At 41.4% G+C, this 15,129-nt stretch overlaps 1 protein-coding gene across 1 annotated transcript; it reads left to right on the top strand.

The window, feature by feature from the left end:
- Positions 1 to 5,397: 5,397 nt before the first annotated feature.
- lbx1a (ladybird homeobox 1a) lies at positions 5,398 to 8,480 on the top strand. Its single transcript, XM_028007615.1, has 2 exons — positions 5,398 to 5,914; positions 7,586 to 8,480. The coding sequence occupies exons 1-2, from the start codon at positions 5,620 to 5,622 to the stop codon at positions 8,122 to 8,124; spliced, it is 834 nt and encodes a 277-aa protein (XP_027863416.1). The 5' UTR covers positions 5,398 to 5,619; the 3' UTR covers positions 8,125 to 8,480.
- Positions 8,481 to 15,129: the final 6,649 nt, after the last annotated feature.

Below are 15,129 nucleotides of genomic sequence, written 5' to 3' on the forward strand. Positions count from 1 at the left end.
AGAGGTCATCCTCTTTAAATAGTCTTTTTGAAGCTATGACATTAGTTTTTGTCACTTTAAAAGCACTTTCTCGTGGAGTTTTCCTGCAAAAGGGTGTTCTGACGTTAGATCTTGGAGGCCCCCCAGTGGTCAAACTTCAGGGCCCAAGAAACTGGCATTAAACAGCTTGGCTTTTAAAGAATACATATTACATAAATAGAGTCAATCTCACAGAAATCAAGTTTTAAAAGTACAAAGATAATAACAGATCATTTAGATTTGCATTTAAGAAGTTATATTAGTTATATTATTAGTATCTAAGATAACTGTGATAATAATTATTAGTATATTTTACTAAAATATTATATTGTCAATTGTGATTTTAAATCATGTTTCAGTTACTCCATTCTTGCTCTAAACCATATGTGTCAAACTCAAGGCCCGGGGGCCAAATCTGGCCCGCCACAGCTCTTTGTGTGGCCCTCCAGACTCCAAATTACATCAATAAATCCCCCGTTTTTTACAATTCGACAAAATTCACACTAAATCAACAGACCCCCCCCCCCCCCCTCCACACACACACACACATTTTTTCTGATTTTAATGTAAATTCTTCTCAAAAGTGGTCAAAAACATTGGATTTAAGTCACTGCTGCCTCAGTCTTACTTCATGTCAAGTTATAGTCCATGATTCATACACCGATTAATAAAGAAAAAAAGGCATTTAACATCATACAACAGTGCAAATATTGTAAAAATTCCTTACAAAATATTTCTAAATTAGCACCACAAAATCTGTGATTTTGATTGCAAAAAACAAAAATACAAAAACAATCACAAAACCCTGTAAGGACTGATCAGTGACTGTTCAATTTTAAGAAAAACTTACTGAATGCTGAAACAAACATCTATTTATTGAAATTCTAACAGTTTAGTGAGTTTTATCATTGCATTCTGGCACAACCAGCCCTTTAAGAACATTGACATTTTTGATAGGGCCCAAAATGACCCCCCTTCCCTGAACTCTGCCTAAACTGCCTCCATAATCTCCTGGTTCCACTAGCTGAAGCTTCTCCCAGAGGGAAGCAACAGAGTAGTTTAAGGGAGGAGCTTGAAGATGGATTAGCCAGTGTCATCCATGCTGTCATTACCAATGAGAAGCCAGGCAGGAAATGGATGACTCTCATTTGTTCCCATTATTTAGCCAATAGCCATGATGTTCACACAGACACACACAATCTGCGAGCTGTCAACACCGTGAACCATTTCCATTATGCTGGGAGAGCGTCTGTGTGTGGGGGTGGGCGTGGGGGTGTGTGTGTGTGTGTGTGTGAAGTAATCACAAAGCTTCACATGGGTTTCACGGTATTCCTGCAGTTTTTAGATAATGACAAAGCGCTAACAACAGGCATATTAGCAAAGGAGACTTAGAATATTATCATCATAACATATCATTATTAACCTGTTTTCTACAAAGTGAATTCAGGCATGGTAATTGAAACATAGATTGTTTTAGAGGAGCAGAGGCGATCCTAGCCTTTTTGGTGAACCACCTTTCCGGTGTCATCCCTCTTAAACTCTCTCCTCGAAGATGTCGACAGGCGATAAGGGGTTGGGGTGGCTTTGTTGTGGGTGACACATCTGTGCCTGTGTCATCCAGACAACACAGGTCGGATTTTTTTCGAATGTGACCCAGGCCACTTGGGTATCCGATACGTATCCGATTCAAATGTCCAGGTCGCATTCATCTGACCTGAACGTCACCGATACTCAACAATCGTCACTATTCTGCATCCTGATAAATGCAAATGGGAGGAAAAACAACAACGATGGCGGACTATAATGAGGATTAAGTTGTTAATACGCTGCTCTGGTCAGACAACAACTTCAAAATCGTAAGCTATGTTCCACCGTTAGCATCCATGTTTACTTCTGCAAACGCTGAGCACTACTTCTTTTTATGGCGGTTGGCAGAACGCTGACGTTATTGCGCCCTCTACTGCGCATGTGGGAGACTTTATACGACACATACACGTGTCGTATATATTTAGAAATGTGAGAGACAATGGGGGAAAAAAATCCGATTTGACAAAAAAATCTGAATTGGGTTCACTTCAGGCTGCAGTGCGAACGCAGCTTCTGTCGATCATAGATGTTTCAGTTGTTTATTAGTGACCACGACAACAGAACATAACGCCTCAACCTTACATCCGAGCATGCGCTGGTAACTTCTCCAAGAGTTGGTCTGCCTGGAACCAACATCAATAGCTTGTGGAATTCAGCAGAAGGAGATGGAAACGTATTTTGAGTCTTGCTTTATTCTCAATGTCTTCTAACGTCCATAACCAAAGAAAAGAACGGGGAACAACCGCTGGTCTTCTCTTCTTCTCTTTCCCTACATTCTGGTGTGAACGTTTGTGTCCACAACAACCTCATTACATGTAAATATATTAAAATTTTGGCTTTGAATTGAACCACTTTTATAATTATGATAATTTTACAAATAGATTGATTTATATATCTCTGCATCCACTCGGTGGTCCCATTGGGTGTATATTTTAGTCATCTGTATTTCTCACACAGATGATGTTATCTTTGCTGTGGATTAAAACTTCTGAATCTTCTGCTTTTAATAATTTATGCACAGATTATGAAGGGGCTTCCAATTTTGTCTTATCCAGAACCACATTCGTTAACGTAATTAATCAACTCTGTGAGAAAAAAAGAAAAGTTTGCTGTTGTTACAAGTTCGAAAGACAGTAATTGTCTCTTTGTTCCTAAGTGGCAAAGTTTGGTGCCTGAAAATGAAAGTGTGTGGTAATTATAGTGTCAGTGAAATCAAAACAGCAGCAGGAGGGTGATGGACCTCTTGCCTTCATCTCTGTTTCCCAGCCGGCGCTGACATACCTCACCACACAAGCACAGAGCTGAGAAATCAAGTGTGAAGAATCTTTGATAGCTGTTGCTTAAGTTATTGGCAAACACAGAAAGCCTTCGTACATCATGCAATCACATCCCCACTCATACTATATGAAGAGTTGAGAGCTTTTTTGGGGGGGGCCGAGGGAGATTCACTTTGTATAAAATTAAAAACAGATGCAGACTCACATGGGCCACCAGCAGCAGCACAGGGCCACATACCAGGAGAGGCCAAACCGAAACTGTGGGACAGTTAGCAAAGAGGTTGTCATCAACCTAATGGTCAGTTGTTGTGATACTCTGTCTCTGGTCCATTTGCCTCTGTGGTCAGATTCAATTTCAACCTGTGTGCCTGCGCGCCGCTCTTCCATTAGCTGACAGACGTATCTCGCTCCTTCAGGCTTTGGGGGTCCGGCCAAATTTTAAGGCCAATTGACTTTTAATATGAATCACGGTGGGATGCCACGGACTCATCCCATCACAGGAAATTAACACCCTGAAGCACACACAATGTTGTAAGTAGTCACTTGTGATGTGCCACACAGACACACACACACACACATACATAGTTTATCTTTCTGTCTTCACAGGCACTTGGCACTGACTTCCATTCATTTTTCATTCATTTCAGCCCAAACCATTGCCAGTACATACCAGTACATGCCTCACTCTAACCCCACTCTAAACATAAGTCACACCTTAGTGGATCCTTGTCTTGGGGAATCAGCTTTGCCTCTGAGTACTGATGTACTTGGTGCAGCCATGGTGTTGAGGAGATTCACCTTGGTGGACTTAGGATTACAGTTACAATAGTTTGTATTCTAGTTCAGTTTTATTTCATTGTGACTTTTTTTTTTTGGTAGTTTCAATAAATTTTTTAGAGTGTCTAATTTTTTTTTGTTTTAGTTTAGTTTTTATTAACTATAGTGGTGGTTTTAGCTTTCTCATACTTTGGTCAATTTTATTTCTCAGAATTGAAGACGGTCAAAGTATCGTATTGTGATTATGTACAAAATTGACTTGGTAACGACTGCTCAACTGAAGATACCAAATCAATTTCACATCTGTTTGAAAGGTTGATAAATAGATTCATAAACACAAAAACTGAGCATATAATATCTATGATTTCAGTGTGTTTAGTTAGTTTTGTAAACGCACAAGACTGTTCCAGTTATAGATTATTTCCTATTAATTACTGTTTTTATTTATTAATGAAAATGCTTTCTCAGTTTCAGTTTTTGTTATTTCGAAAGTTTTAATTAAGCATAACTCAGTATAACTATAGCCTGATTAGCACCACATCATCTGCTTTTTGCAGACATGAGAAAGGTTTTCATTCAAATTGTTTTGGTTCTTTTTTTCAGCAGCACATTTCAATCTGTTCCTCTTAATAAAGATCAACAATTACTTTAGGAAGATAACGCATCCTTTTCAGATGATCTCTCAAATGCTAATATTAAAACTTCAAAATTAAATCTTTAAAATGGCAAAATAAGGACACAGCATCAAATTAACCACAACTGACTGAGGGGGGAGGGGGGGAATCATCTGAGTCATTTTAACAAAGAAAAGACAAGAAAATAACCACACACAAAAAAAAAACAAGTGTCTAAATCCTGTCTAACACCAAAACCTTTAGTGTAACAAGAGTTTAATATGCGTAATGTTAGCGCCTGTAATAATCAAGTCCTCACCTTTCAGTCCCTGAGGCTGAAGTATCACATTTTCTCATCAAAGTGACTATTAGTCACAGTACGCAGCTGGGCAGCAGGGGTGAGGGCAGAGCTGCGCGCCACCAAAACGCCATTATTAAACATGTCGGTCTTTCGTCATTAATCATTGGGAACAAATGAATCACTTTAGTCATGCTCTGGAGTCTGGGACAACCGCCGCCTGCTCAATGGGATCATGTTCACGCTCACACTCTAACATGATACCCACAACTTCCACGTGTGGGAAGTTCTTGGGACTTTGCAACATCTGTTTCTGATGAATGCAAACATCTCTTCTTTGGTCTCATTTTGCCAAAAAAAAAAAAAGTTGTTCTAGAAAATCTTGTGGTTTGTTGAAACGCAGCTTGTGCTGCTCGTGTTCACACTTCTAATCATCTCCAAACAAGCCAGTGCTATGACAGCCATGTTTTTAATCTCCTCCGGCAACACATTTCTCTTTCTCTCTCTCTCTCTCTCTCTCTCTCTCACACTGTCTCTCTCTCTCTTTCTCTCTCACTCTCTCTCTCAATGCATAATCTCATTTCCCTGCAGTGTTTTGGTGGCCTGGAACTCAGCAAACATGGCGCGTTATTCTCTCTCATGCTCGGTGGAGATGAGAACTTCTACACGCAGGCAGGATGACTGATAACTAATGAGCTGAAGTCGTTCTTCCTAATTGGTTTCCTGCGATCACAGCGTCACTCTGTGAAACACCACCTTCCACCTCCTGCTCTCTCTCTCTGTCTCTCTCTCTCTCTGTCTCTCTCTCTCTCTCTGAGCGCACACACAGGATGGGGAGGGACTGATCCGCACACCATAAGTTGGGTCAGACTGGCTTCATGTCAGCACATCACCGCCCACCAGACAGGTTCCAGTCGCGTCCACTGAGAAGTGTAGCTCCTTGACCGTCATGCAGCTGCAGAATCGACTCTCTGGGCAGTGGGCTATCTCTTCCCGACCCCCACGGCTCTGAAGTTACATCTGTTCAGGTGGAGGAGCTCGAACTGCTATGACCTCTAAGGTCAAGTCGAAATGCTCCGAGATGCTGGGGAAGAGGAGACACAGTCCAGTGGGCCAGCTCCCACCGCCGGCCACCTCCAGCAAGCCGCTGACGCCCTTCGGCATCGAGGACATCCTCAGCAAGCAGTGTGGGAAGAGGAGCCGGCCGCTCCCGACGTCTCAGCGGGAGAGCGGCCCGTCCGACTGGCCGCCGCTGGGCCCGACCTCCCCTCTGTGCGCGCTGGAGGAGCTGGCCAGCAAAACCTTCCGGGGCCTGGAGGTCAGCGTCCTGCAGGCTGCAGAGGGTAATTCCCTGCTCTGCTCTTTGTTTCTGCAACCGCCTTCAGTGTTTCTGCCACCTGTTTTCTCTGGGAGAAGAATTTCTACAAGAATTTGGTCAGGATAATAATTCACCTTCTGAGGTGGAAAATAGTCTATGTATTTTATTATGTTCAAACATATCAACAGTTTGCCTTTTAGTCATTATTTTTATATGTTAAATATGTGTGTAGTTGATAGACATCCACTTTTTGACTGTCCATCTCTATACCTTCAGATTTTTGTCCTGTAGAGTCTAAAAGGTTTTAATGCCAAGCGTTCTTGTAGAATATAGAAATTTATAGCAATATATACATATATAATAATTAAAACCCACAAAGAACAGAAACATATAGTGCAATCCAGCATAATAGCATCCATCTCTGTACATAAGAGCATTAGACATTCTAATTATGTTGAATTATTATGCAGGAATGTTTTTATTATATTGTTACAATGTTATTTCCAAAAACTGGAGACCTGTAAAACTCATCTTTTTATATTAACAACTTATGGATAAAAATTCCATAAGCATTTTTTGTCCTTCGTGCTTCTGGAAAAAGCAGCAGCATTGCTGTGTTAAAGGTAACACACATTAATGTCGACAGCCGGAGGAAACCAAATGTTTATGATGAAATTAAACCTAAAAATCTCTACTTTTTAATTCGCAGATGAGCTTCAAATTAAAAATGGTTGTTCTCTTACTAAAAAAAAAAAAAAAGCATATGAAATACAGCTTGAGATACAGGCAGAGTAAGCAATAACATGTAAAGAAAATAGACAATAATGAATGAATATTTATTGATGGTTTTGACAATATTTAATAGCGTTAAACCAGAACCGATACCATCTAAAGAGCCATTTCTTTGCCTCAATCCAGTTAAATAGAACTAGTTCAGAACCGCAGATGTTACATGATGCTTTGGAAAAAGTGAACTTATCACTTTTTTGATAACGTTCCACTGCAGTAAATTCACTTCTGAACAAGAACTACTTTGTTTTTAGATTTTAAAGTAAAATAAAAAGAGGAGGGACATATTGTCTTCCATAGGACGTCGATGTTTATGGAGGATATTTTCTAAATCACATAGATTTGAATCTCATTGCACAATTTACTGATATTACTGATGCCTTCACTGTGGTTCTGTTGTGGAAGTTCAATACAGTCACTCCATGAAAAAGAGGGAAAAAAACTGCTGAAACCTTCATTCGTTATTTATTTTAAAACATTAGTAGGTTCTTTATCAGTTTTATGTAAAGTTATCTGATCATTTAAGATGATTCAGTTTAAACCTAATAGATTCAAACATTTCAGCGTACACAATTGAACTCTAAAGTATTTTTGCTAAACAAGACAGTAAGTTTACAATAAAACAAAAACAATAATAAAAACAGATTTCAACACAATAAAATGAATGTGACTCCTATTGTATATTTCTGTATTTGAATATTTCTATTAATGCTTTTATTGTATAAACAAACCTCGTCATGTAAATGTTCCAATTAAATAAAATTAGACAGCTACTTATTAGTCTAATTAATATTGTCAAAGCTTATATGTCAAAGCTTTTATTAGCGTGACCCCCAAAAGATCGAGTCACTCTCCTGGTTCCGTTCACTCTGTAATTATCTGGACCCGGTCTTTCTCCTCCTCTCAGGCCGGGACGGTCAGGGCCTTTTCGGACGGAGGAACGCCCCTAAAAAGCGCCGGAAGTCCCGGACGGCCTTCACCAACCATCAGATCTACGAGTTGGAGAAACGCTTCCTGTATCAGAAGTATCTGAGCCCGGCGGACCGGGACCAGCTCGCCCAGCACCTGAGCCTGACCAACGCGCAGGTCATCACCTGGTTCCAGAACAGGCGGGCCAAGCTCAAGCGGGACCTGGAGGAAATGAAGGCCGACGTGCAGTCCGCCAGAGCCGCCGGAGCTGTGGCCTTTGAGAAGCTCTCCAAGCTGGCGGAGCTGGAGAAGTGCGCGGCCGAAGGTCTGGGCCTGGTGGCGCGCTCTGCGCGGAACCGTGCCGGAGGCCCCGAGCAGAGGTTCGGCAGAACTGAAGGAGATCTCAACAGGCCGCATGCGTCTCCTACTCTTCCTTCCCCCAAGCTGCCGCGGGACAGAGACGGACCGGTCAGCAGGTACGGTTCGGAGGATGATGAGGAGGAGGAGGAAGAGGAGGAGATCGATGTGGGTGACTGAAGCATCCCACGTGGCGTGGAGTGACTGTCGTGGTTTCCCTACTTTAACTCAGTTACACTATCGAACGTGGTTGACTGAATATGAAGGTATTGTTCGGTGCCAAACTATTTGTGGCTTGGAACTGAGAAGTTGAAAATAAAAATCTTCTTAGAGCTACGTAACTGTAGATTTTATTTTTAGTACAACATACAAAACAACAATTACACATATTCAGATTCAATTCTTAAGTATAAGATACAAATTGTATTTTTTTTATTTCTTTTTTTAGCCACACTTAAAAATTAAAAAAAGGTCTCGGGTTGCTGTGTTGGCGCAGGGCTTAAGGACAGCCCACCTGTCGCAGGTTCGATTCCCAGCCTGATGGCCTTTGTTTGTCTTCCCCCTTCTCTCATTGCCCATTTTCCTGTCAATTCACTATCAAATAAAGGCCAATAAAGCCTTTGAAATTAAAAAAAAAATCTTGCATCTACAAATTTGCCTGAATGGTGTAAAACAAACCCACATACCTGTGTCAGAAAAATGTAACGTGAATATTTGTTTTAATCACTCAGACACAAAACTACTGCTGCACTGAACCTCGATACGAGTCACAGAGTCAGTTCTACAAGTCACAAAAACAAAAGTCCTGCTGGGATGTTTTTACTGCGCAGTAAATTATAAAACTCCTTCATTGAGCCTGTAAAACAGTTTTGTATTTCACAGAATCGGTATGAATTTAAAAAATATGGCAAATCCATCCATAGACCTAATTAATAAGGATATAATTTTTAATACATTTAAGAAGATGGAATGGTATTATGTAGCCTATTGAATTGTCCACTTAGCAAAAAACATTTAGTGAGCAGCTTCCAAAGTATAAGAAAGTAAGATTCAAAAGACACAAACTGGGTTAGAGAAGAGAGGAAGAAGAGATGGTCGGGATTTGAACCTGCATTGGCCGTGTCGAGGATTTAGACCTCCTTATGTAGGTTGTGCTTAACGCCCCGCCCCACCACAGCGCCCTGGTCAGTACAGGACCTGTCTCTGGCGAAGCTGGCGCCATGACGTCGGACGTAGGATGCTAATGTGACATCGAACTTAATTGTTTCAAGTAAAGTCAAAGTAAAAAGTTCGATAAGTTAAAAAAAATTAAACTTTTAAGTTAATTCAACACAAAAAAGTAAGTTGTCATCGTCACTAAACCAAAAGAATTAAGTGAAATTACTGTAAATATTCCATAACATGAACACTTTTAAGTTCTTTGAGTTACCTTAGTGTGACTCAAAGAATACAATTTGTGTCTTGCGCTTAAGAATCCAAAGAGGCGAAAAACATCTACGGCTACAGCAGTCCGTTACAGTTTTTTTCTCTGCCGCTTCAACTTTTCAGTTTTGAGTCACAAACACTTTTGCATCAAAAAATGCCTTCATAAACGAAGCCTTGTATTAAATCAAGCTGAACTCTGTACACTGACTCCGGATCCTCGGAGCTCTGGGTGTGTTTCTGGAAGGTGTGTGAGCCCCACCACCGAAGTGCCTTGAAGCGACGGGTGGCCTGAACACATTTATTAATATTTTTCTTCAAAACTCCAGGGGGCCAGAGGGGTCGTAACATTCTAAACCAAACTATTTTAAGTGTCGTTCATTGGTCAGCCTACTATTAATTGATTCATGAATATGCACAATCCGCAGCTATGTAACGCGTGTCTCGGTAAGATGACACACACGTGGCCCCGCCGTGGCCCCCGCCAGCTCCAGGCGAACACAGTCGGCCTGCGGTGATTTGGACTGGAGTCCATATGGTTCCAGTGTTGTCGTCTTCAGCTGTGAGCCACTTTCATGGATTAACTAAATCCGTCCATTGAACAATTAGACCCTGTTTGTGGACACGCTCCTTGGGGCCATGAATATGAATGTGCCTCAGCGGGTCGCCGCTTTTTGTCTGGGTTAAAGCTTCCCGCCGTCAGCTAGTGCAAGACTTTCAACCATTTGCCTCATTTTCCAAGGAGCGGGCTGGTAGGCTGCAGCCATGGGAACAATAAACTGGTGCCAAAAGTCCCAGTGTTGTGAGCTTAAAAAATAAATAAATAAAATATTTTTAAAAAGCAATTAATATTTCATGCATTGTGTACAATAACTGGTCAAATCCATCCTTCCATCCATTTTCTAACACCCTTGTCTCTAGTGGGGCCGGGAGAGGTGCTGGTTCCGGGCGAGCGCCGGGGTCACCCTGGACAGGTCACCAGTCTGTCGCAACTGGTAAAATCCACTGATTCAAATTTAAAACTGTTGTAGTTTGGTGTTTATTGAGCTGTTTTGTGGTTGCTGTGCCACAGCGCACCATAAAATAACCTTAATTTTAAATTAAATCTATCAAGTAGATCTTAGCATCTAATTAGTTACAACCACAGCAAGTCAACATGCTACTTAATGTAGCAATTGGTAGCCCTGATTTCTAACTTTGAGTAATAAAGGCCGAAAGAATAGCTTCGTGAATCGATTATTGCATCACACAAATATTTTTTTTTCTACTAAACATATTTTTTCTTGTAAATGTATTCTTTTATTTCTTTGCATCCATGCAGAACCCTGCAGGCAGACAGAAACTGGTGTGTGAACTCTTGACAAAATTTCTCATTTACAGTCTTAGGTGTGGCTGTGCAAAATTGAGTTCTTGTCATAAGAAAGTAGTATTAAAATGAAAAATTACTTTCTGAAAGTCAATGTGTAGACTTCAAACACACGCGCACACACACACACATTTTTCTTTTACCCTTGACAAAGTGAATCACTTAAGGATTCAATCTTGTACTTATTATTTTTGACACTTTTGGACCTCTGTATTACATAACATGAAATCATTTCATTACTGTAAGAGAATCACCACATCTACTCTCTCTGCATTAAAGTTTGCTGCTTACTCTGCGATATTGACAAATGTGTCTCTCAAAATAAAGACAAATATGTCTCAAAATGTTCTTACATAGCAACAACAATGTATTGTGTTTTTACTGTGTGTCTTTCCACAATCATGTTCCCTTAATATAATCAATGGAGATGACAGGATTCATTCTTTCAAGTCCTTCCTTTGACGTTTCGTCTGGCGGTCGGTGAATTGCCTTCGCCAGTCTGCCGCAGCAGAAGGCTGCACAGCGAACGACCACAGGGAACCGTAGCTTCTCTTTGTGACAAACACACACAGAGAAGAAATATGATTTCACTCGACTGGAAAATTGAAGTTTGATGCACACACCCCCACCCTGCTTGAACAACCAGACCTAACACGACCCTCCCCCCACCCCCACACCCTCGCCCACCTCCCTTCATTTCCTCCTGCTGGACCCGGCTGCTGCCATGTGGGACCTTTCCAAACCACCAACGCTCACAAAGTGTGAGGACCTGCTATAATTGGGCCTGCTGGATCCAATTCAGACTACGCTGCTTTTCTGTTACCAATTCGGTTTCTTGTGAAAATTTCACTTGCGTCCATATTTTGTGTCTTTTAAAATGAGTCCTTTCCACTCTAAGAATGTATAATAATCATAATTTTTTATTTTTTTTAAAGTCAAGCTGATGGAAGCTTGCCACCATCTGAATATGCGTGTATGGATAAATGATTGAAAGCAGTGTGAAGCGCTTTGGGATCCTATGGACAGACTCTTCTCCAACAAGGGACACCACTAGAGGCCCCTCTAGTTTTAGAGGGGCCCCCAGGAACTAGAGGACCCTTTAATTACAGTAAAACAGTAGTGTGTAAGTCTCGTGACGAAATCCTGGTGTCCTTTGATGAACAATATCAAGAGGGTGAGCATGCAAGCAGCAGAGTTTTATGTGTTATATCTTTGACCCAAAATGGCCGCCTCCCTATACATTTTTGGAGGTAAGAGACCTTTTTTCTTGATTTGGGGAGGGATACCTAGACACCATTTGTCCTATCTTGCGTTAGGGGGCGCTGTAGAGCAGTTTGAGATTCCACTTGAATCCAAAACATTTAGCTGGTGGACAACTTTGGGTGACGTTTGGTGAGTTTTTGAATATGTTGAGGCCTCCAAAAAAGCTGTGTAGTTTGTCGGACATATAATAAGCAATCCTGCTTGTACAATAGGCCTTTGCAGCGCTTCACTGCTCTGGCCTAATAATAGTTATTTATACTACTACCATTTTCATGCCTTGAGTAGATTGAGTTAATTTATCAGTAGGCAGATGATAGTTAATCAGCTTTTCATGCAGAACGAAGCCTTTTCTGAATTGTGCTGCACAAATCCTGTGCTGTGTAAGGATGTGCTGAACTGTAAGAAACTGTAGCAGAGTGCGTTAAGCGTCATCTTGGCTTTATGGTTGTGTTTGCTAGAGCAGAGCTGAACAAATGAGCTGTCTGTGCTACAGGGCACAGCTTGATCGATCACTAAATAGGGTTGATTTGAAATTTTAGTTATTACTTTCCTTTAGAGCCCCCTTAACAGCACAAGCTTCAATTTTATGGGTTATTGAGCTGAGCATGTCCCTGGTAAAATTGATATGTGTATTAATTTTTAACTGGTGATTAATTGGTATTCACAGGTAGAACTCCTTCCCCTTCTCAATTTGCACATTAATCAAATTCTAGTTGATAATTTTGATAAAGAAATGTATTTAACAACGCTGGAAATCATAATTCACTCATACTGAAAGACATTTTTTTCCTACATCTGTCCCGGGGCCTGAGCTCCTTGGCTGCTAAGCCGGGTGTGTTAAAGTCACAGAAGCAGAATGAGGTCGGCTGGCTATTTGCTGAAAACAGAAATTGTGTCTGCTACGATGTTTTTGTGCTGAGCATCCTCTTCTTAATGTGGCAGAACGTTTAGATTTACAGAGCCTCTGCAGAGGGCTGGCTTGTGCACACATACTTGCATATTACAATTTGAGGACAACTTTCACAGCATTTTGCCTAGAAAGAGAGCTCATTTGTCCAAAGTGACTTTTTCCCGGTCCTCATAATTTTGCAGTTTTACTGTGATTTAGAGGTATGGGGTGAACTACCTTTTAGATAGGGTTAGTGTTAAGAATAGACTAGTAAGGGTTGGGTTAGGGACAACGTCTGGGTGAGGCAAAAATGCTGTAACTAAAATTAATGGACTCAAAATGAAGTCCTCAGTTTGCACAGAAGTACAAGGATGTGGGTGTGTGTGCGGGTGTGTGGGGAGGGGGCGTGCGTAGGGGTGTGGGTGTGTGTGGGAGTGTGTGTGTGCATGAGAAACGGATGAGAAGGAAAGAGAGACTCCTCAGATCTGAGGGTTGTCTGCCCATCATGTTACAGACCATCGAGTCATCCTTGTTTGTTGTTCTACTGACATCTTGTGGTAGATTATATGTACTACATCCTTAAGTACACCTTCCACACTATGACAGAAGTTGTGTGCGACTGTCGTCGTCACCTAGAATCACAGGCGGCCCCAGCCTGTTTGGCGCTGTGGGTGAACAATTTTTCCGGCGTCCAGTCAAAGCCTCATCTTTGACGGGATGATGCCTGCAGCTTTTCACCAAGAGCAATTAAGTCTTTAGATCAGATGTCATGATGTTTTCTGGGTAACATGGCCATTTGGATGTGGTGGTGTACAAGAGTCCTGTTTATATTTGTTGAGCTGCACAATTGCATCAGCAGAGTTGTTGACACCTATTTAATGACTAAATACTTAATATTTTGCAAGTTACTGAACGAATCTTTTACTTTTAGCCAATCTGAGCTTTTGTGTTATTGCTGTATGGAGATTGTTACATTATTGTGGAATTGTAGTCATATTTCTACCATTCATTTGATTCAATCTTCCACCAAGGGAAATCTATTGGCCCATCAGCCCCACCAAGAATTGCTATTTTTTCCACCAGCCGGCATTGCAGCCAGCCCAATGTTATCCTCTTTACCCTTCAAGTGGTGTTTATGTGAACACTTCTGTGTTAACGCTCAGTTTTAGACTGAGCTCCGCCAGTAGTAAAACTTATTTTACTCTGAAACAAACCATCGAGCGAGTCTCAGAATATTTACTCATCCCGTGTTTTCTGTGACCACAGCAGAACGGGGGAGGCGCAGGAACAAGGAGGGGGAGGCAAAAAATGTCTGTGTTGGAGAATGTTATGACCCGGCTCATTTAGTCACAACAAAAGACAGAGTGATGAGGACATGCAAAAATAATTAAGCAGTTTATTGAGCAAAAATAATATGTCAAACAAATCAAACAGGAAATCACCTGGCAGCTGGAATTACCAAAAGCAGGTAGATTAAGCAGGTATTGCTGCAAAGAAAAAACTGGGTGGGCCAGCAAAGAGTCGGGCAAGAGCTACCAAAACTGGTACCATCCTGATGGTGGTACCAAGAGGTTCACTGCAAGGTGACCCGTGCAGGAGAGAAAAGACAATTAGAATACTGGAAATGATCCCTTCATTTAAAGGGAGAGGAACTCAGAGTAAAATGGGAACTGCTGAAAACTGAAAAGCACAATGCTCATATATGTATACGTGTGTGCGGGGTAGGGTGTGTGTGTGTGTGTGTGTGGGCGTGTGCGTGCGTGTATGTGTGTGTGTGCATGCTGTGAATATGCCATAGTACCTGTACTCTGTCTTAATCTGTCAGATGCTCTGACAGAGATCTATTGTGCAGCAGCAGGCAGCAGAGAGGCAGAAAAAGCCAAGCTGACGTAATTAAAGCTTCTCTGTGGACAGTGTACGTTTATCAGTCTGTCGGTTAAATTCTAAAAGGCATTTTTTAGTCTATGTTGAAGTAAGAATACATTCAACATGTGGTTCTATGAACGGGGCTTTAGGTGCATTTGGATTTACTTTGTACGTTGTGTGTGCATCAGAGTCTGCTTTTGAATAAAGTCAATGTTTCTGGAATGAGATCAGGTTAGTGTTTCTGTGCAGGCATAAGGTGCTTGACACTTTTATTACCAGCCAATAGAAGCAATATCTCATCCAACAACAGCCAGATGCAGGTGACAACATGTTGTCTTAATTTCTTCAGGGAGCAGTCACTCGCCCCATCAAGCCTGCG

Source organism: Xiphophorus couchianus, chromosome 22 (assembly GCF_001444195.1).
Source record: "Xiphophorus couchianus chromosome 22, X_couchianus-1.0, whole genome shotgun sequence".
Classification (NCBI taxonomy): Eukaryota; Metazoa; Chordata; class Actinopteri; order Cyprinodontiformes; family Poeciliidae; genus Xiphophorus; species Xiphophorus couchianus.

What these genes read in the sequence shown, in the direction of transcription:
- lbx1a (XM_028007615.1), top strand. Translation starts at nt 5,620, where the DNA reads ATGACCTCTAAGGTCAAGTCGAAATGCTCCGAGATGCTGGGGAAGAGG. An exon ending in CGTCCTGCAGGCTGCAGAGG is followed by an intron (nt 5,915 to 7,585) that starts GTAATTCCCTGC and finishes TCCTCCTCTCAG; the next exon opens with GCCGGGACGGTCAGGGCCTT.